The sequence below is a fragment of the Gobio gobio genome (genome assembly GCF_949357685.1).
Source record: "Gobio gobio genome assembly, chromosome: 25".
Taxonomy (NCBI): domain Eukaryota; kingdom Metazoa; phylum Chordata; class Actinopteri; order Cypriniformes; family Gobionidae; genus Gobio; species Gobio gobio.
The window spans coordinates 2459187-2484186 of record NC_137121.1 but is presented as its reverse complement, the minus strand read 5'-3'; the positions used below and the strand labels follow the sequence as shown (position 1 = coordinate 2484186).

General features: G+C 40.9%; 1 protein-coding gene across 1 annotated transcript in view; it reads left to right on the top strand.

Annotated features, from left to right (window-relative positions):
- LOC307121780 (uncharacterized protein) overlaps positions 1–25000 on the top strand; it is a gene marked incomplete at its 3' end in the record, with an annotated part of 187655 nt that overhangs the window by 30969 nt on the left and 131686 nt on the right. Inside the window, exons 7-10 of the mRNA XM_079809537.1 lie at positions 6245–6418; positions 10249–10422; positions 13261–13434; positions 23262–23435. Of these exons, the coding sequence (XP_079665663.1) occupies positions 6245–6418; positions 10249–10422; positions 13261–13434; positions 23262–23435 (696 nt within the window). The remainder of the gene's footprint in view (positions 1–6244; positions 6419–10248; positions 10423–13260; positions 13435–23261; positions 23436–25000) is intronic.

Sequence of the window (25000 nt, the reverse complement as noted above, 5' to 3'; positions counted from 1 at the left end):
AAAGCTGATTTCCATATAAGTGGAATTTAATTTAAGACAAGTGAAAGGTTAAAAATACGAGTCAGAGGTGGGGCATTAAAATCAGCTGCTAGCTTTAAAAAGTAAGGGTCCAATTTATCAGGACCTGCTGATTTTGAAACATCAATAGATTTAAGAACTTTACACACCTCAGAGATTTCAATTGGTGAAAAGTTGAATGATTGACTAGACACAATACTCTCTGACTGAACAATAGAAGGGTTTACATGAGCTCCATTACTTGAATCAAACAAAAAGCCAGAAGCTATGAAGTGTTCATTGAAACAATTAAGCATTTTAACTTTATCAGTGATTGTATGAGAGCCCTTCTTAATACATGATGGAAGTTCTATACCAAGCCAATCTGAATTTAAATCTGATTTCCTAGCTTTTGCCCATGCCAGGTTGCACTCATGAAGCATATTTGATAAAAGAGGAGAAAACCATGCATTATTTTTGTGTTTCTAACCGTTGCGGTGACACAGTCGTCACTGATGTCATTAACAAATATGGACGCAGTTCAATACTTGTGCAGAACATTTGTTATGATTAAATCTATTAAGGATGATTTTTCTGAACATTTTGGATTCTGTCTAGTGGGACTGTCAACAATCTGAAAAAGATTCAATGCATCGCAATAGGTTTTAAATGCATCAGTTTCTGAACACAACCAATTCCAATTTAAATCACCAAGAACTACCAATTCTTTAGCATCAAGGTCTGAAAAGAGCTGGAATAAAGAAGGAAGAGCACTACTATCAGCAGATGGTGTTCTATAGCAGCCAACAGCTGTTATGCTGAGAGATTTAAAAACTTCAAGATCGAGAGCTAAAAATTCAAATTGTTTACTCACCGATTTAGAAAGCAATACTTTAACATGAAACCTTTTTTTTTTTAATAAAAATTGCTACATCTCCACCCCTTTTTGGTCGGTCAGCCCTATATATATTATTACCATTAATACAAATATCCCTGTCTAAGACAGATTTGTTCAGCCAAGTTTCAGTCAGAATAATCACATCTGCTTCAGTTGACTGTACCCAAATATGAACCATATCCATTTTAGAGATTAGACTCCTAACATTCAAATTAATAAAACCAAGTCCATACCTTGATTTAAAATCTGCAGGTGTTTCAAAACTCGAGGCAGAAATTGGGCCTGGATTCGGTTGAACATTTCTAGAGATCAAAAGTAATATAACAATCAAGCACCTCTTCCTAAACGATTTAATATTATAATCTTTAGAATTTGTCTCTACTATTTTAAAATTCCAGTGGTCACTTATAAAGTTTGTAAAATTATCATGGAGAGCCATAACACTAGTCAAACGGACCAGGTCTACGGTGAAAAAACAGGACTGGAGTATAGAAGACAGTCTGGCACACGGCAGCTCTGGTGCAAAGCTAGATGCAGACGTTCCTCTGTGTGCTGTGACCATGGGAGGAGTCACTAAAGACGGATTGTCATACCCGTGAAAACCACCTTCAGTACAAAGATGGCTAGATAGGCACAGTGCAACGAAAAACCACAGCATTCGAGTCAAACCCTTTGTCTTTTCTCCAAATGCACCAATAAAGCCTTCCATGAAGTATGAGTGCAGAAGTGGAATTCAGATCCACTTTGTATGTTAAAACTGTGCCCTGACATAGACTACGCTACCCATAATGCATGTGTTCATATGTAGTTCTGCTCGCTCATGGTTGTGCGAGGCGCTTTCACTTCGTGTGGTCCAGGGCCATGAGAGCAGTATTCACGTTGTGCAGAGAATTGCCATCCTCTGTTAATCCTGCGCTAGTCTTGTGTGTAGAAGTGCTGTGTGCGTCCTTAAGATATAACCACACACACACACACACATTTTAATTTCTTTATTTGAATCCGCCAATCAAATTTCGTACAGAAAGGATTCAAATATTCTCAGAGGTAACACAGCTTTGACATTTAAGGGTACATAAAACATCTCCTCCGCCACACAGCAAGGCTGCCCATCACAGCTGATATAGAGCAGAACTTTGCCAGCTGTTTAGACTGTCCTTTTGGTAGCCCTGCCAGTCTTAGTCCACTAACAGTCAGTTTGTGGACATGTCCCAGGCTGCCAAATATCAATACAGCAAACTTACATGCAAAGCCCAGGTCACTGATCTTAGCAAGGAGGGGTTGGTATTTAGTCATTTTTTCTAAAAAGGCTATGTCCATATACAAATCATATACACAGCCTATTTCAAGGACTAGCACCTCCTTTCTATCTATATCCACCAACACAACATCAGGGCTGTTAGGGATGTTACAGAACACATCTTCAGAGCTGTTGAACCAGTCTGGTGTCACTCGTGAGTGTTTATACATCGGTGTGTTTTTTGGAAATATGTCCTGAACAGAACTGGCAATAAGATCAACAATACGGTCATGGCGTGCTGTGTATAATCCCTTGTACATATTACACCCATTCACAATATGAGCAACTGATTCCAGATGTTCAGAGTTAGAATGCATTATATAGTGTGGATGGTGATTCTGAGGGTACCATAATGCTAGATTGTGTCTGGTTGGCAGCACCTGTAGTCTGGCCTTCACAGTGAAGCAGAGAATATCCTCCCCTAGTGCAGCAGTTCTGTACACAGAGTGAGAGGTAGAGTCAGCAGAGTCAAGACATGCCAACTTTCCCTGCATTCTCAGTCCAGTCCAGTGTTGTTTTGTGTCCATCTGTTTGATGTTCAGTAAGGCTCTTCTTGCTGTTGTGCTCTGTAGTGTGTGTTGTGTCTCGTTGTGGCAGACTGTGGCCTCCGCAGTAATAGATGGGTCTGTGACCACTGCGTCAGACACCTCAGGTGCAGTGTGTGAGTTGCTTTGTGTCCACTGTAGTTTAACTGCCAGTCTGTTACACAGATCGTTTAGGTCTGGCCAGTCTGAACGAACTCCGAAACCTGCAGCTTGTGTGTCCAGTTTGCCATTGCTCTTCCTCCTGAAGCCTAGGAAGCTGTCTTGGTTGCCTGTGGCCAAAGGGACCTTTCTAAGATATAACCACACACACACACACACACACACACACACACACACACACACACACACACACACACCTATTTGTCATATTAATACCTATAAACCTGCATCATCTCCATGTACCTGACTCCTCCTCAATAAATTCTCAAACTGCACCATTGGATTTGCCTATTCCTTCTGACCGAGGAAGACTCAGTTGACGAGCAATCCAAAATCAGCCGCTGACGCACACAGTCTCTTACGTTGTAGAAAATCCACTCCAGTTATTCGCCCTCCTGGGACGGACTTGACGTCAGATGTAAACAGGAAGATGGATACAGTGAAGCGATGCTATGGAAAAAGTTAAATAAAATAAAGACCAGCAAGGTCTTCCCTTTATTTTGAAAGAAGCACTTCCCTTTATTTTGAAGGATTCGTATCTGTAAAGACCACACAGCGCTTTTACAAACAGCTCCACCAGATAAGATAACTTCCACAGTCCAGCCAGACAGGATAATCAAGTCCTCCAGAACCACAAAAGCCGTCAAAAATGCAACTTGCACTTTATGTAAGGTCCAGTAGACGGCACAGAAATACTAACGGGTGTGCTTAGACCATAAATTGCAGGATTTACGATCACACTTTGTTAGTATTAACAGGATGTAATGAGGTACTTTTGTCCAGAAATTTGCAGAAACAGTCTAAAATCTTCAGTCACAAACAAGAAGTTAACTCAGACAACTCACAACACACTACACACCCACGCAACTTGGTCTGCCATCTTGGATTGTGGGCGAGCAATTCGAGCGATTAAAATTTCAATTCAATTTAAAATCTGTCATTATTTACTCCCCCTCACGTCATCCAAACCTGTGTGCCTTTCTTTATTCTGTGGAGCACAAAAGAAGACATTCACACACACACACACACACACACACACACACACTCAGTCATATACACACACACACACACACTCACACATACTCTCATTCACACACTCACTCAGTCACATACACACTCTCTCACTCACTCACACACAAACGCACACACACACACACACACACACACACACACACACTCACTCTCTCACATACACGCACTGCATTGCACAGAGGGCATTGATCCCTGAAAATTGCCATAAAATTGCCAGAGTGTCTTCTGTGTGAACGCAAACACGTCCCGGGTTTGATTCCGGCATCGATCCTGGAACAAGCGTGGTTCATAAGCAAACTTAAGACGCTGGAGAGACGTTACACATCACATCGATGCCACGTGTCTTTACGGGATCTTTACGGGATGTGTGTTAACGCACGTACAGAAAATCACTGGCAGTTTCAATGAACCAAAATCAAACGATACCTGGACACATTATTAGGGTATTTTCTGGAATCTCTGTGTGAAAGGGGCTTTACACACACACACACACACACACACACAGTCTCACTCACTCACACGTAAATTATGACTGTATTCATTTTTATTAGATTTTTTAATGCATGATTTTTGTATAAATATTTTTGTGCAGAAAACAATGTGTCAAGTGTCAACAGAACAGTTTAAGTTTCCTTAAGTGACTGTTCCCTTTAGGTGTCCAAACTTTTTTTAAAGGGGCCGGATTCGATGTTGTGGACATACCCGGGGGCCAATCCTTTTTCCTATTTTATATATATATATATATATATATGACATTTTTTGTTTTTTGGAAACATGACAGATTTGACAAAAGCTTGAGCTGACAGAGTAGCTTGAGATAGGACACAGGAAATGTATAGATATTTAACAATATCTGTAAAACTTTCATCAACCAAAAAGTTTTAATGGGTGAAATTTTAATATTATTACGGAGTTAGAACTCTATTCTTTTTTAAATTTAATAAGTGCTCTATTTAGATCACCACAGGTAAAACCACACTACAAAACATGCTTTTCTGACTTGGTATTTCTGTCTTTTTTTCAGTCCAAATATCTAAAAATTCTTAAATCAAGATGCTTTTACTAAGGAAAATTACATATTTTTCCTTGATTCCTGGGGGAAAAAATCAAAATGAATTGAGTTTTTGCTTGAAACAAACTAAATGATCTGCCAATGGATTAGAAAAATAATCTTCCAAAATCTTCCTTAAAGATTCCAAACAGAAACATTATTTTTCTTACCCCATTGGCAGATATATGTGCTTGTTTTAAACAAAAACTCACTTCAATTTAATTTTCCAGAAAACAAGAAAAAATATCTAATGTCATTTAACTTATCTCGTAACATCTTGATTTAAGAATTTTTAGATATATTTAGACTAGAAACAAGACAAAAATACTAAATGAAAGCATTTTTGCAGTGCACACAAAGCAAGAAGTAATATATATATATATATATATATATATATATCTAGAATGGAATTTAGTCTATAGACATATAAATACAAATGCACAAAACTGCAAGTTTATGACAAAAAATAGTCTGCAATTTGGCCTTTATTACTCATTTAATACATGTCTACATTACAAATTAAATAAAATTAGATATTAACCTACATTTCTGACAAATTACCGGTTACAGAAGTGTTACCACAGTAAACACGATAAATTCGAAATGCAAATTGTTGTTTGAAAAGTATTTTGAATCAGCTCAGCTGATTTGCACGTTAGTGTTGTTTATTAAGTCAGCGCTGTTTAACTGGATTTAAATTAAATCAAATCACAGAGAGATTCGCAGCTCGGACCGGAGAACTCTGCGCTGAACTCGAGCACTTCTCATTGGCTGTTTAGTGGGCGCGTGATCGAGACTCTCAGCACGTAAACACATTTGTTCAGAGTCAGAGCTCGCGTGAGTTGCGCAGAGCCCAAGCAGCGCTGTTTCGTTCCGCTTTGGGCGCTGTTTCCCTAGCCTAAAGTCTAGTACTGCCACCTTGCGGTGACATCGTGCAACTGCATGATTTGTAAAGGATTCGTGGCCATTTGAAATTCATCCCCGGGCCGCATTTGGCCCACGGGCCGGACTTTGGACACCCCTGCTTTAGGAGATATAAATCTATGTGCTTATGATCCTCATTGTCTGCTAGATGACTGTATAGATCTGATCAGAACCATATTCTCCTTTCAGCAGAACTTATAGTTTATGAAATGAGAGAGATTTAACTCTGATTAGTTTATATTAAATGGATGTGTAATAATTCAACAGATTTAACAAGCTTTTGTTGTGAGTTCTGATGTCTCAGTCTCAGATATCTTCATTGTGTCTGTGTGTGTTTGTAGATTAGAGCGCTGTGAGGTGACAGAAGAAGGCTGTGGTTATCTGGCTTCAGCTCTGTGTTCAAACCCCTCACACCTGAGAGAGCTGAATCTGAGCGGCAATAACCTTGAAGATTTAGGAGTCAAGATGCTCTCTGATCTACTGAAGGACCCAAACTGCACACTGAACACACTCAGGTATGTTGAGCAGATTCATCTCATCCTGTGAATGTTTGTATGTGTATTTCAGTCTTACCATCTACAAGTGTGCAGTGAAATGTGGAAAGGGTCTGTATTAGGGCTGTCAATCGATTAAAATATTTAATTGGGATTATTTGCAAGATTATCAAGAGTTAACTTGTGATTAATCGCAGCTTAATCGCACATTTTTATCAGTTCTAAATGTACCTTAAATGAATACGTTTTAAGTTTTTAATACTCTAATCAACATGGGTATGGACAAATATGCATGCTTTATGCACATGTATGTTTATTATTAGTGAAACCATACTCAACAGAGCATGAAGACTAGACATGTATCAAAGGTCATAGATGTTTTTTCAAAGAACTTGTTCATGTCTCTTAAGCCTAAGCTTAAAAATTCAGAATAAGCAGTGATTTCTCTCATTTTAAAAATAGAAATAAAGTTTTTTTTTACACTGGCAGTTTAGTTCAGAACGGGGCACAGTTCTTATGAAAAATTGGTAATGCGATGCTGTCATGCGGACCTGGGAGCGCACCAGTACCTGGAGGAGGTTGTAATGAGTAGGAATATAGCGTGGCCCCTTTAAGAGCTGCGCGCTCCCTGTTGAACTGCCTGCATTTGGTGTGTGCGCACTGCGCCTCGAGCACTCCTGTGTGTGCAGATTATTTTCTGTTTTCTGTTGCTCACATTTAGTTATTTTGTTTTATTTAGTAACGCTGTGGATGGAATGGAGTTTGTGACGCACTCGTGAGAGTTTCGCTGGGAATAAAGTGCGAGCTGTTTAATGTCAATTGCCTCTGTGTTTGCATTATCTCCAGTTAAGTGAGCTATCCATATTTTTTTCATCCGGACACAACGCGTTACAAGGTGCTCTGACTTCGGTTGCACTCGAACTGTGCTGCGATTCACGTGAACAGTGTGAGAAACACAGACTCGGGAGCGCTCTTGTTCAGAAAAGTAACCTGTACATTCGTTTGAGCCGCCTGTAATGTATTTAGTTCAGTAAAACACATGTACTGTAAGTGGTGATGGTGTTAATGATTTACCTCGGATATGAGCGAGAGTGAGCTTGCAGTGTATTCGTGCATCGCACTCGGACTGCAGAACACACATTAAACTGTTTTTCAGTTAAACAGAAAAAAATGGTAGCTTATGTAGGCTATAACGTCACTTGTTTCAGAATAGTAATGTTAATGTTAGCCCTTTTCTTTCCCCATTTCTGTTTGCTGCTGCATCCTTTACGTCTATGGCTGCTCTCAGTTTCTCCAACTACGGGCTAGGCCACGGATCAAACAGTAAATTTGCTCTGCGTTAATAAAATTAGTGCCGTTAAAATGAATTTGCGGTAATGCGTTATTAACGTGTTGATTTTGACAGCCCTAGTCTGTAGTAAAGCTGCATGGACGGAAAGATTACTTATTTACTGTTACAATATCAATCTCGAGTAGGCCTTCTGAAAAAGATAGTTCACCCAAACATTTAAAATCTGTCATTATTTACTCACCCTCACGTCATCCAAACCTGTGTGCCTTTATTTATTCTGTGGAGCACAAAAGAAGACATTTTCTGTTCAGTGAGAAAAGTCTCAGTGTTTTTCCCTTACAATGGAAGTCAGTGGTCAGCAAAACTTCACAATATCATCTTTTGTGTTCGGCAGAAGAAATCCATACAGGTTTGGACACACATGAGAGTGAGTAAATGATGACAGAGTTTATATTTGTGTGTGAACTGTCCCTTTAAGAAAGGGTAGGTTTTATTTGTCTCAGAATCAATGGATCTCTTCTTTGGTGCTGGTTTGGTAAGAATATAACCATGTTGTGCTTGGACTGACAGGTTTGTCATATTTCCTCTTTGAGTGGCCACACGTGATCTACTGTACAGGCTTTACATGGCATTTCTGATTGAGTTCCTGCATAGTGTTTAAATCCAAAATACTCCCATACAATTGAGGCTCTTCTATGCTCTGACACTGGATTTTCTTCTGCAGCTTCATTGTCTTCACCATCAAGGGATCATTTTGACAAGCTAACACACCTTTGGGGTCTTTCACACACAATTCTTTCGTCTGTCTTCACTCTTTCTTATAAACAAGCATTAGACAGGCGTCTTTGACTGTTGTGATCCTCGCTGTTTTTTCACTCTTGCTCATGTGATATTGATTAATCAGCTTTATCTATAAAACACAGAAATCTGGTATGTCTTCATATATTAATAAAAATATTTATAATATGTTCAATTCAATTCAATTCAATTCAAATTTATTTGAATAGCGCTTTTCACAATACACATTGTTTCAAAGCAGCTTCACAGAAAGTGCATTTCATAAATGTACATTGAAAAATGTTAGAAAGAGAATGTTAAAGAAAAATGTTAGGATAAGTTAATCAATCATGTATTATTTTAGGCCATAACAACGCTGGCGTTGAGTCGTCTCTTCACAGGCGTGGAGTCGTCTCATCACAGGGGCATCTGAAGTCTCCATGAGAGGCTGATACAAACTGGAGCTGACGAACTAGTTACCTCGGGACTAGTGTCCCGAGATAACAACAGAAAAGCAGATGGGAAATAATTAGCATAGCTGCTGTTCAGAATATTAATGCTGTTGGTGCGATTTAACTGTAGTATAAAACTTATTTATAATGTGAATGCTTGGCTAAAGAGATGCGTCTTTAATCTAGTTTTAAACTGGGACAGCGAGTCTGAACCTCGAACAATATCCGGAAGACTATTCCAGAGTTTAGGAGCTAAATGTGAAAATGCCCTCCCTCCTTTGTTTAATCTAATTAATGTCCTGATATGACAGGACTTTACACTCACTCACACACAGTCTCACACACACACACTCACTCATCCATTCACACAGACACACACACACACAGGGAGGTTTTTGTGAAATGTGGGGACATTCCATAGGCGTAATGGTTTTTATACCGTACAAACCGTATTTTCTATCCCCCTACACTGCCCCTGCCCCTAAACCTACCCATCACACACACACACACACACACACACACACACACACACACACACACACACACACACACACACACACACACACACACACACACACACACACACACACACACACACACACACACACTGCCCCTACCCCTAAACCTACCCATCACACACACACACACACACACACACACACACACACACACACACACACACACACACACACACACACACACACACACACACACACACACACTGCCCCTGCCCCTGAACCTACCCATCACAGGAGACTGTGCAGTTTACTTTCTGTGAGCATTTATAAGCATTTTGAAAAGTGAGGACATGGGGAACGTCGTCATATTTCACCCTCTTTTTGTAATACCTATGTCATTATACACATTTGTGTCCTGATATTTCACAAAAACATGCCCACACACACAAATTTTTTTATTTTTTTTTGTAGTAGATTTTGTATATGTATCAGAGTCACTCTCTCTAAAAGAAGAATATTATTGTGCAGAAAACAATGTGTCGAGTGTCAACTGCACAGTTTAAGGTTTCGCTGATGCTGCATTTCATTTACTCAGAACCTCAAACCCAAACTCACTCAAACACGACTGTTTCCTTCAGGAGATACAAATCTATTAGCTTACGATCCTCAGTGTCTGCTAGATGACTGTATAGATCTGATCAGAACCATATTCTCCTTTCAGCAGAACTTATAGTTTATGAAATGAGAGAGATTTAACTCTGATCAGTTTATATTAAATGGATGTGTAATAATTCAACAGATTTAACAAGCTTTTGTTGTGAGTTCTGATGTCTCAGTCTCAGATATCTTCATTGTGTCTGTGTGTGTTTGTAGATTAAGGGACTGTGGGGTGACAGAAGAAGGCTGTGGTTATCTGGCTTCAGCTCTGTGTTCAAACCCCTCACACCTGAGAGAGCTGCATCTGAGCGACAATAACCTTGAAGATTTTGGAGTCAAGATGCTCTCTGATCTACTGAAGGATCCAAACTGCACACTGAACACACTCAAGTATGTTGAGCAGATTCATCTCATCCTGTGAATGTTTGTGTGTGTGTGTTTCAGTCTCACCATCTACAAGTGTGCAGTGAAATGTGGAAAGGGTCTGTAGTAAAGCTGCATGGAGGGAAAGATTACTTATTTACTGTAACAATATCAATCTCAAGGAGTAGGCCTTCTGAAAAAGATAGTTCACCCAAACATTTAAAATCTTTCATTATTTACTCACCCTCACGTCATCCAAACCTGTGTGCCTTTCTTTATTCTGTGGAGTGAGAAAAGTCTCAGTGTTTTTCCCTTACAATGGAAGTCAGTGGTCAGCAAAACTTCACAATATTATCTTTTGTGTTCGGCAGAAGAAATCCATACAGGTTTGGACACACATGAGAGTGAGTAAGTACAGGGTCCGGAATGCCATCATCATGTATACTTTCATTGTTAAATATTTGTGGAGGAGCTCTGACCTCATATGTGGTACCATTTGAAAGCTTAGAGTCTCTACTTTCTGGAGACATGCATCACTTTGGCATTTGTTTTACACAAAGCAACTTATTTACATTAAATTACTCTGGTACCATTTCCGCTTTGATTTGTCCGACCCAAATGTAAAGGGTCGTCCCTTCAGATCCATTTGAATAAATCTTGCATGCATGATACAGACAAAAATCTTTTTTCCAGTATTTTCTGTAATCTAGGGGAAACAGCCCAAACTGTCTGCAGGGTGCTAGAGCACACAGGGCCTGAGTTACAAGGTTATTTTGTAAACCAAAACTGAAACTATGACTAAAACTAAAACTATTGGTCAAACACATTTTCGTAAACTGAAATAAAATTAAAAACTCATAATAAATGAAAAACTAAACGAAACTAACAACACTTACTGAAAAACTAACTGAAATAAAATAATAACTAATCGTTTTCGTAATTAATAAGCTTTTTACTGTGGCGGAAAATCTGACCTGTGGCTGTTTAGGCAAATGTCTGTATGGCGCTTCATGCGCATGAAGTTAGCTGAGGCGATAACGGCTGTCCTGTGACGTGCTCACTCAGTGAAGAACCGAAACGTGTAACACATCGCTAGTCCTAAGAGGCTGTTCACAAAGTACACGTGTGGCAGTGGAGTGGGGAATGACACAAGATAATGAGATGCACAATGAACTTCTTTTAACTTTAGCGCACTGCTTTAAGAATGCCGTTTCGTGCGCAACCAGAGGCGTGGATTGAACAGAAACTACTAGTAGCAAGTAGCTACTACTGTATGTTTGAGATTTCATGTTTGTATAATATTGACAGGCTGAAAGGTGTTATTATCATGGTTTTTACAAATCATTTACTACTAATAATATTACTATCCATGTGGAGACATTTCCCCACTAAAGGAAAACCAGGACACACACACACACACACACACACACACACACACAGGCATACTGAATATACACTTCATTATTTAATCACACTGGCTTCACAGCAGGTTGTGTTGGCTGTAGTCAGATTCCAAGCTTTATAATGGCCGTGACTGTTGCTCTGTTTTTGAAGTCCATAAAAGTGCATCTGTCCGTAAAATAACGTGCTACTCACGGCTCTGGGGGGTTAATAAAGGCCTGGATAATGGATAAGAAAAATATCCATATTTAAAACTTTAAAAAGTAAAGTTTCGGCCGATCACCTTCCGAGGAAAAAGCGTTGAAAGTGCCTCTCGCCGTTCAAAATGCATACGCTACGTCTGACGAGCGTAACAGGTAGCGTAAGTATCTTGAACTGCAGAGGCACTTTCAAAACTTTTTCCTCGGAAGGCGATCGGCCGAAACTTTACTTTATAAAGTTTTAAATATGGATATTTTTCTTATCCATTATCCAGGCCTTTATTAACCCCCCAGAGCCGTGTGGAGCAGTTACACTGCCCCTGCCCCTAAACCTACCCATCACACACACACACACACACACACACACACACACACACACACACACTGCCCCTAAACCTACCCATCTCTCACACACACACACACACACTTCCCCTAAACCTACCCATCTCTCACACACACACACACACACACACACACACACACACACACACACACACACACACACACACACACACACACACACACACACACACACACACTGCCCCTAAACCTACCCATCACACACACACTGCCCCTGCCCCTAAACCTACCCATCACACACACAAACACACACACACACACACACACACACACACACACACACACACTGCCCCTGCCCCTAAACCTACCCATCACACACACACACACACTCACTGCCCTTGCCCCTAAACCTGCCCATCACACACACACACTGCCCCTAAACCTACCCATCACACACACGAACACACACACAAACACACACACACACACACACACACTGCCCTTGCCCCTAAACCTACCCATCACACACACACACAAATTATGACTGTATATTTATTTTTAGTAGATTTTGTATATGTATAAGAGTCACTCTCTCTAAAAGAAGAATATTATTGTGCAGAAAACAATGTGTCGAGTGTCAACTGCACAGTTTAAGGTGTCGCTGATGCTGCATTTCATTTACTCAGAACCTCAAACCCAAACTCACTCAAACACGACTGTTTCCTTCAGGAGATACAAATCTATGTGCTTATGATCCTCAGTGTCTGCTAGATGACTGTATAGATCTGATCAGAACCATATTCTCCTTTCAGCAGAACTCATAGTTTATGAAATGAGAGAGATTTAACTCTGATCAGTTTATATTAAATGGATGTGTAATAATTCAACAGATTTAGCAAGCTTTTGTTGTGAGTTCTGATGTCTCAGTCTCAGATATCTTCATTGTGTCTGTGTGTGTTTGTAGATTAAGGGACTGTGGGGTGACAGAAGAAGGCTGTGGTTATCTGGCTTCAGCTCTGTGTTCAAACCCCTCACACCTGAGAGAGCTGGATCTGAGCCTCAATAACCTTGAAGATTCAGGAGTCAAGATGCTCTCTGATCTACTGAAGGACCCAAACTGCACACTGAACACACTCAGGTATGTTGAGCAGATTCATCTCATCCTGTGAATGTTTGTGTGTGTATTTCAGTCTTACCATCTACAAGTGTGCAGTGAAATGTGGAAAGGGTCTGTAGTAAAGCTGCATGGAGGGAAAGATTACTTATTTACTGTTACAATATCAATCTCAAGGAGTAGGCCTTCTGAAAAAGATAGTTCACCCAAACATTTAAAATCTGTCATTATTTACTCACCCTCACGTCATCCAAACCTGTGTGCCTTTCTTTATTCTGTGGAGCACAAAAGAAGACATTTTCTGTTCAGTGAGAAAAGTCTCAGTGTTTTTCCCTTACAATGGAAGTCAGTGGTCAGCAAAACTTCCCAATATCATCTTTTGTGTTCGGCAGAAGAAATCCATACAGGTTTGGACACACATGAGAGTGAGTAAATGATGACAGAGTTTATATTTGTGTGTGAACTGTCCCTTTAAGAAAGGGTAGGTTTTATTTGTCTCAGAATCAATGGATCTCTTCTTTGGTGCTGGTTTGGTATGAATATAACCATGTTGTGCTTGGACTGACAGGTTTGTCATATTTCCTCTTTGAGTGGCCACACATGATCTACTGTACAGGCTTTACATGGCATTTCTGATTGAGTTCCTGCATAGTGTTTAAATCCAAAATACTCCCATACAATTGAGGCTCTTCCATGTTTTGACACTGGATTTTCTTCTGCAGCTTCATTGGCTTCACCATCAAGGGATCATTTTGACAAGCTAACACACCTTTGTGGTCATTCACACACAATTCTTTCGTCTGTCTTCCCTCTTTCTTATAAACAAGCATTAGACAGGCGTCTTTGACTGTTGTGATCCTCGCTGTTTTTTCACTCTTGCTCATGTGATATTGATTAATCAGCTTTATCTATAAAACACAGAAATCTGGTATGTCTTCATATACTAATAAAAATATTTATAATATGTTTAATCTAATTAATGTCCTTATATGACAGGACTGTACACTCACTCACTCACTCACACAGTCTCACACACACACACTCACACATACATTCACACACACACACACACACACACACACACACACACACACACACACACACACACACACACACACACACACACACACACACACACACACACACACACAGTGTGAAATGTGGGGACATTCCATAGGCGTAATGGTTTTTATACCGTACAAACCGTATTTTCTATCCCCCTACACTGCCCCTACCCCTAAACCTACCCATCACACACACACACACACACACACACACACACACACACACACACACACACACACACACACACACACACACACACTGCCCCTACCCCTAAACCTACCCATCACACACACACACACACTGCCCCTGCCCCTAAACCTACCCATCTCACACACACACACACACAGACACACTGCCCCTGCCCCTAAACCTAGCCATCACACACACACACTGCCCCTGCCCCTAAACCTACCCATCACACACACACACACACACACACACACACACACACACACACACACACACACACACACACACACTGCCCCTAAACCTACCCATCACGCACACACACACTGCCCCTGCCCCTAAACCTACCCATCACACACACACACACACACACACACACACACACACACACACACACACACACACACACACACACACACACACACACACACACACACACACACACACACACACACACACACTGCCCCTACCCCTAAACCTACCCATCACACACACACACACACACACACACACACACACACACACACACACACACACACACACACACACACACACAGCCCCTAAACCTACCCATCACACACACACACACACACACACACACACACACACACTGCCCCTAAACCTACCCATCACACACACACACACAACACACACACACACACACACACACAATGCCCCTAAACCTACCCATCACACACACACACACACACACACACACACACTGCCCCTACCCCTAAACCTACCCATCACACACACACACACACACACTCACACACACACTGCCCCTGCCCCTAAACCTACCCATCACACACACACACACACACACACACACACACACACACACACACACACACACACACACACACACACACACACACACACACACACACACACTGCCCCTGCCCCTAATCCTACCAATCATACACACACACACACACACACACACACACACACTGCCCCTAAACCTACCCATCACACACACACACACACTGCCCCTAAACCTACCCATCTCACACACACTCACACACACACACACACACACACACACACACACACACACACACACACACACACACACACACACACACACACACACACACACACACACACTGCCCCTGCCCCTACACATCACACACACACACACACACACACACACACACTGCACCTAAACCTACCCATCACACACACACACACACACACACAAACACTGCCCATAAACCTACCCATCACACACACACACACACTGCCCCTAAACCTACCCATCACACACACACACACACACACACACACACACTGCCCCTAAACCTACCCATCACACACACACACACATTTTTTTTGTGAAATGTGAGGACATTCCATAGGCGTAATGGTTTTCATACCGTACAAACCGTACTTTCTATCCCCTTACACTGCCCCTGCCCCTAAACCTAACCCTCACAGGAGACTGTGCAGTTCACTTTCTGTGAAAAAAAACTAATTCTGTGTGATTTATAAGCATTTTGAAAAGTGAGGACATGGGGAACGTCCTCATATTTCACCCTCTTTTTGTAATACCCATGTCATTATACACATTTGTGTCCTGATATTTCACAAAAACATGCCCACACACACACAAACACTGCCCCTAAACCTACCCATCACACACACACACACACACACACACACACACACACACACACACACACACACTGCCCCTGCCCCTAAACCTACCAATCATACACACACACACACACACTGCCCCTAAACCTACCCATCACACACACACACACACACACTGCCCCTAAACCTACCCATCTCACACACACTCACACACACACACACACACACACACACACACACACACACACACACACACACACACACACACACACACACACACACACACACTGCCCCTGCCCCTAAACCTACCTATCACACACACACACACACACACACACACACACACACACACACACACTGCCCCTGCCCCTACACATCACACACACACACACACACACACTGCACCTAAACCTACCCATCACACACACACAGGGCCGGCCCGTGGCATAGGCGGAATAGGCAAATGCTAGGGGCGCCACTCATCCATAGGGGCGCCAAAATGTATTACTGATACTATTTTATTAATATTAATTTGAAATATTACCAAATAAAGCGCAAAAAAAAAAACGTAACTAAGTCCCCGCATCTTTCCGGTCCGCCTCATCAATCTCCCCCCGCTGATCTACTTGAAGTGCGTCAGAAATACAACGCGCGATCAGTTTATCGTTAGGGGAATTTGTTGTGTCGCGTCGCCTCTCGCCGCATCCAACGCAGACAGGTTTGCTTTCATTTTTTAGGGTGCTTGGCCGTTCGCGCCAGGTGTTGAGTTGTAAGTTGCCTGATTATTTATGACGGATGGCCGAATTGAAGTGTCTAAAAAAAAGACAGAAGCCCTCTGATGCAGGGAAGATAAGGGATACACTGCTCTTCTTATGTAGTATTTGTGTCTTGTTTCTAGTCTAAATATCTAAAATTCCTAAATCAAGGTTGAAGGTGCATTTACTAGATAAGTTAAATGACAGAAGATAGTTTTCTTGTTTTCTTGAAAATAAAATCAAAATGAAGTGAGTTTTTGCTTAAAACAAGCAAAATTATCTGCCAATGGAGTGGAAAAATAATCTTGTTTCTGATTGAAATCTTGTTTCTGTCCCAAACAGAAATAAGATTATTTTTCTCACCCCATTGGCAGATAATTTTGCTTGTTTTAAGCAAAAACTCAAGACATTTTTCTTGTTTACTTGAAAATAAAATCAAAATGAAGTATGTCATTTTACTCATCTAGTAAATGCACCTTGATTTAAGAATTTTTAGATATTTGGACTGGAAACAAGAAAAAGATTCTAAATAAGAAGAGCATTTTTTGCTGTGTAAAGACAGAAGTAAAGGGATGTAGGCAAATTAGTTTAACAGTTAATGAACAGTTTATTTAATTGCATAGTAGTAAAATACTAATGTTTGCTAATTAATTCCAGTTATTTTTACCTTAAACTTTATGCAAGCAGCTGTTCTGGGTTCTCCAGAGGCCACAGCCAGTGTGATTTTGTAAAAAATAAATAATATAAAAATATTAAACGCATGTAATATCACTTTTTTAATAGCCTAATGTTTTTACTCTGCAGTAGTGCAGTTTTAAGGGGGTGTATAGCAATTTTAAAATGTATTTGCCGAAATTAGTAATGATATTTATATACAGGTTTATTTAAAATGGCAACATTTTATGTAAAATTCACATTAAATATCAAAATTTCTCAGTTGAATTCCTGGTGAAAGCATGAATGCTCATAGTTTAGTGGAAGATTGCTGCCATCTACTGGAAAACAAACACTTTTGCTAGTTCTCAATGAATAGTTTGTGCATGAATGTTAGATGCAATTACTCTTGCTATTTGTGTTTAGGCTGTAATGTGGCATAGCTGTAATATTTGTACAGTTTTACTATCATCAGCCTTTAACAAATAAAAAACAATAATAATATCATGAACATAATGATGGGGTAGAATGGACTGGACATCATATAAAACAACAACAACAACAATAAAAATAAAACATCAATGCATTACAAAAATAAAACAGTACGAGTGTTTCCACAACTTAGACTGATAATGTGTAGTGCTAAACCTTGATACAAGGGGCACCAAGTAAAATCTTGCCTAGGGCAGCAAATTGGTCAGGGCCGGCCCTGCACACACACACACACACACACACACACACAAACACTGCCCATAAACCTACCCATCACACACACACACACACACTGCCCCTAAACCTACCCATCACACACACACACACACACACTGCCCTTAAACCTACCCATCACACACACACACACATTTTTTTTGTGAAATGTGAGGACATTCCATAGGCGTAATGGTTTTCATACCGTACAAACCGTATTTTCTATCCCCTTACACTGCCCCTGCCCCTAAACCTAACCCTCACAGGAGACTGTGCAGTTCACTTTCTGTGAAAAAAAACTAATTCTGTGTGATTTATAAGCATTTTGAAAAGTGAGGACATGGGGAACGTCCTCATATTTCACCCTCTTTTTGTAATACCTATGTCATACCCATGTCATTATACACATTTTTGTCCTGATATTTCACGAAAACATGCCCACACACACACAAACACTGCCCCTAAACCTACCCATCACACACACACACACACACACACACACACACACACACACACACACACACACACACACACACACACACACACACACACACACACACACACACACACACGCTGCCCCTAAACCTACCCATCACACACACACACACACATACACACAGATTGCCCCTAAACCTACCCATCTCACACACACACACACACACACACTGCCCCTAAACCTACCCATCACACACACACACACACACACACACACGCACACACACACACACACACACAAACAAACACACACACACACACACACACACAAAAATGTTGGGTTTTCATGTTTTATGGGGACTTTCCATAGGCGTAATGGTTTTTTTACCGTACATACCGTATATTCTATCAAGGTTAGAATAGTCAAGGTTAGTCGTGTAGGAACCCTTGTACTGAGAAACGTTTCATGTCACGCTTGGTTATTATGCGTGGTTTGGTTTTAGGTATTTTTGTGTTTCTAACCGTTGCGGTGACACAGTGGTCACTGATGTCATTCGCAAATATGGACGCGGTTGAATATTTGTGCGGAACATTTGGTAAAATTAAATCTATTAAGGATGATTTTTCTGAACATTTTGGATTCGGTCTAGTGCCACAGGGCTGTGTGCTGAGTCCCCTGCTCTACTCTCTCTACACCCATGACTGTTTGTCCACACACAGCTCCACCTCTATCATCAAGTTTGCTGATGATACTGTTGTCCTGGGTCTCATCTCCAACAACAATGAGACGGCATACTTGGACGAAGTGGAGCAACTGACATCATGGTGCCAGGACAACTGTCTCTCTCTGAATGTTAACAAGACCAAAGAACTGATTGTGGACTTCAGGAAGAGACAGCATCGGTCATACTCCCCTCTCATGATCAGCGGGACACCGGTAGAGAGAGTGAGCAGCTTCAAATACCTGGGTGTGAACATCTCCGAGGATCTGACCTGGACTACACACATCCAGACACAGGTGAAAAAAGCCAGGCAAAGACTGTACCACCTGCGCCAGCTGAGGAAATTCAGGGTTTCACCAGCCATCCTGAAAACTTTCTATCGAGGGGCGATAGAAAGTGTCCTGACTCAGTGCATCACAGCGTGGTACGGGAACAGCACCAGTCACGATTCCAAAGCCCTGCAAAGAGTGGTGCGCTTATCCGAGCGCATCTCAGGCTCAGCTCTCCCGTCTCTGCAGGACATCTACACCAAACGCTGCAGAGGTAGAGCTACTAAAATCATCAGAGACATTAATCACCCTGCAAACTCTCACTTCACCCTGCTGCCATCTGGTAAGCGCTTCCGTAGCCTGATGGCAAAGACTGAAAGACTCAGGAGGAGTTTCTTCCCCCAGGCCATCAGACTCCTGAACTCAGTCACGTGACTTCACTTCACCCCGCACACGCATAAACATCCAGTTTAAACATTAACATCCATATACTGCCATTGCACTGCACTTTACGTTCCTATTGTTACTGTGTAACAACCTGTAATAAACCTTGCACATTATACTTCTTTATATATACATATATATATATATTTTATGTTAACCACTTATTTTTAAGTCTACAGTTTATCTCACTTATCATATCCACATATTTTTTATATTTTTATTTTATCTTATTTCCAATTTTTATCTTTACTTGATTTATTTATAATCCTACTTATGTTAATACTTTTTATTCTAATTTTATTCTATTTCTATTTTAATTTCTTGTAACTGTTATTTGCACTGTCCATGGAGCGGACCTGTTTACATTTCACTGCCAGTTGTATATTGTGTATATAACTGTGTATGTGACAAATAAAACTCTTGAATCTTGAATCTTGAATCTAGTGGGACTGTCAACAATCTGAAAAAGATTCAATGCATCGCAATAGGTTTTAAATGCATCAGTTGCTGAACACAACCAATTCCAATTTAAATCACCAAGAACTACCAATTCTTTAGCATCAAGATCTGAAAAGAGCTGGAATAAAGTAGAAAGAGCACTACTATCAGCAGATGGTGTTCTATAGCAGCCAGAGTATAGAAGACAGTCTGGCACATGGCACCTCTGGTGCAAAGCTAGATGCAGACGTTCCTCTGTGTGCTGTGACCATGGGAGGAGTCACTAAAGACGGATTGTCATACCCGTGAAAACCACCTTCAGTACAAAGATGGCTAGATAGGCTCAGTGCAACGAAAAACCACAGCATTCGAGTCAAACCCTTTGTCTTTTCTCCAAAAGCACCAATAAAGCCTTCCATGAAGTATGAGTGCAGAAGTGGAATTCAGATCCACTTTGTATGTTAAAAGTCTGTGCCCTGACATAGACTACGCTACCCATAATGCATGTGTTCATATGTAGTTCAGCTCGCTCATGGTTGTGCGAGGCGCTTTCACTTCGTGTGGTCCAGGGCCATGAGAGCAGTATTCACGTTGTGCAGAGAATTGCCATCCTCTGTTAATCCTGCGCTAGTCTTGTGTGTAGAAGTGCTGTGTGCGTCCTTAAGATATAACCACACACACACACACACACAGACACACACATAAACACACCTATTTGTCATATTAATACCTATAAACCTGCATCATCTCCATGTACCTGACTCCTCCTCAATAAATTCTCAAACTGCACCATTGGATTTGCCTATTCCTTCTGACCGAGGAAGACTCAGTTGACGAGCAATCCAAAATCAGCCGCTGACGCACACAGTCTCTTACTTTGTAGAAAATCCACTCCAGTTATTCGCCCTCCTGGGACGGACTTGACGTCAGATGTAAACAGGAAGATGGATACAGTGAAGCGATGCTATGGAAAAAGTTGAATGAAATAAAGACAAGCAAGGTCTTCCCTTTATTTTGAAAGAAGCCCTTCCATTAATTTTGAAGGTTTCGTATCTGTAAAGACCACACAGCGCTTCTACAAACAGCTCCACCAGATAAGATAACTTCCACAGTCCAACCAGATAGGATAATCAAGTCCTCCAGAACCACAAAAGCCGTCAAAAATGCAACTTGCACTTTATGTAAGGTCCAGTAGACGGCACAGAAATACTAACGGGTGTGCTTAGACCATAAATTGCAGGATTTACAATCACACTTTGTTAGTATTAACAGGATGTAATGAGGTACTTTTGTCCAGAAATGTGCAGAAACAGTCTAAAATCTTCAGTCACAAACGAGAAGTTAACTCACAACACACTACACACCCACGCAACTTGGTCTGCCATCTTGGATTGTGGGCGAGCAATTCGAGCGATTCAAATTTCAATTTAATTTAAATCAATTCAATTTAAAATCTGTCATTATTTACTCACCCTCACGTCATCCAAACCTGTGTTCCTTTCTTTATTCTGTGGAGCACAAAAGAAGACATACACACACACACACACACACACACACACACACTCACACACACACTCAGTCATATACACACACACACACACACACACACACACACACACACACACACACACACACACACACATACTCTCATTCACACACTCACTCAGTCACATACACATACACACTCTCTCACTCACACACAAACACACACACACACACACACACACAACACACACACACACACACACACACACACACACACACACACACACACACACACACACACTCACTCTCTCACATACACACACTTATGCCTCTTGCACAGAGGGCATTGATCCCTGAAAATTGCCATAAAATTGCCAGAGTGTCTTCTGTGTGAACGCAAACACGTCCCGGGTTTGATTCCGGCATCGATCCTGGAACAAGCGTGGTTCATAAGCAAACTAAAGACGCTGGGGAGACGTTACACATCACATCGATGCCACGTGTCTTTACGGGATCTTTACGGGATGTGTGTTAACGCACGTACAGAAAATCACTGGCAGTTTCAATGAACCAAAATCAAACGATACCTGGACACATTATCAGGGTATTTTCTGGAATCTCTGTGTGAAAGGGGCTTTACACACACACACACACACACACACACATACACACACACACACAGTCTCACTCACTCACACACACACACACACACAGTTTCACTCACTCACACACAAATTATGACTGTATTCATTTTTATTAGATTTTTTAATGCATGATTTTTGTATAAATATTTTTGTACAGAAAACAATGTGTCAAGTGTCAACAGAACAGTTTAAGTTTCCTTAAGTGTCTGTTTCCTTCAGGAGATAGAAATCTATGTGCTTATGATCCTCAGTGTCTGCTAGATGACTGTATAGATCTGATCAGAACCATATTCTCCTTTCAGCAGAACTTATAGTTTATGAAATGAGAGAGATTTAACTCTGATCAGTTTATATTAAATGGATGTGTAATAATTTAACAGATTTAACAAGCTTTTGTTGTGAGTTCTGATGTCTCAGTCTCAGATATCTTCATTGTTTCTGTGTTTGTAGATTATGGCGCTGTAAGGTGACAGAAGAAGGCTGTGGTTATCTGGCTTCAGCTCTGCGTTCAAACCCCTCACACCTGAGAGAGCTGGATCTGAGCAGCAATAACCTTGAAGATTTAGGAGTCAAGATTCTCTCTGATCTACTGAAGGACCCAAACTGCACACTGAACACACTCGAGTATGTTGAGCAGATTCATCTCATCCTGTGAATGTTTGTATGTGTGTTTCAGTCTCACCATCTACAAGTGTGCAGTGAAATGTGGAAAGGGTCTGTATTAGGGCTGTCAATCGATTAAAATATTTAATCTGGATTAATCGCAAGATTATCAAGAGTTAACTCGTGATTAATCGCAGCTTAATCGCACATTTTTATCAGTTCTAAATGTACCTTCAATTAATACGTTTTAAGTTTTTAATACTCTAATCAACATGGGTATGGACAAAGGCATGCTTTATGCAAATATATGTTTATTATTAGTGAAACCATACTCAACAGAGCATGAAGACTAGACATGTATCAAAGGTCATAGATGTTTTTTCAAAGAACTTGTTCATGTCTCTTAAGCCTAAGCTTAAAAATCAGAATAAGCAGTGATTTCTCTCATTTTAAAAATAGAAATAAAGTTTTTTTTTACACTGGCAGTTTAGTTCAGAACGGGGCACAGTTCTTATGAAAAATTGGTAATGTGATGCTGTCATGCGGACCTGGGAGCGCACCAGTACCTGGAGGAGGTTGTAATGAGTAGGAATATAGCGTGGCCCCTTTAAGAGCTGCGCGCTCCCTGTTGAACTGCCTGCATTTGGTGTGTGCGCACTGCGCCTCGAGCACTCCTGTGTGTGCAGATTATTTTCTGTTTTCTGTTGCTCACATTTAGTTATTTTTTTTAATTTAGTAACGCTGTGGATGGAATGGAGTTTGTGACGTACTCGTGAGAGTTTCGCTGGGAATAAAGTGAGAGCTGTTTAATGTCAATTGCCTCTGTGTTTGCATTAACTCCAGTTAAGTGAGCTATCCCTATTCTTTTCATCCGGACACAACGCGTTACAAGGTGCTCTGACTTCGGTTGCACTTGAACTGTGCTGCGATTCACGTGAACAGTGTGAGAAACACGGACTCGGGAGCGCTCTTGTTCAGAAAAGTAACCTGCGCATTCGTTTGAGCCGCCTGTAATGTATTTAGTTCAATAAAACACATGTACTGTAAGTGGTGATGGTGTTAATGATTTACCTCGGATATGAGCGAGAGTGAGCTTGCAGTGTATTCGTGCATCGCACTCGGACTGCAGAACACACATTAAACTGTTTTTCAGTTAAACAGAAAAAAATGGTAGCTTATGTAGGCTATAACGTCACTTGTTTCAGAATAGTAATGTTAATGTTAGCCCTTTTCTTTCCCCATTTCTGTTTGCTGCTGCATCCTTTACGTCTATGGCTGCTCTCAGTTTCTCCAACTACGGGCTAGGCCACAGATCAAACAGTAAATTTGCTCTGCGTTAATAAAATTAGTGCCGTTAAAATTAATTTGCGGTAATGCGTTATTAACGTGTTGATTTTGACAGCCCTAGTCTGTAGTAAAGCTGCATGGAGGGAAAGATTACTTATTTACTGTTACAATATCAATCTCAAGGAGTAGGCCTTCTGAAAAAGATAGTTCACCCAAACATTTAAAATCTGTCATTATTTACTCACCCTCAGGTCATCCAAACCTGTGTGCCTTTCTTTATTCTGTGGAGCACAAAAGAA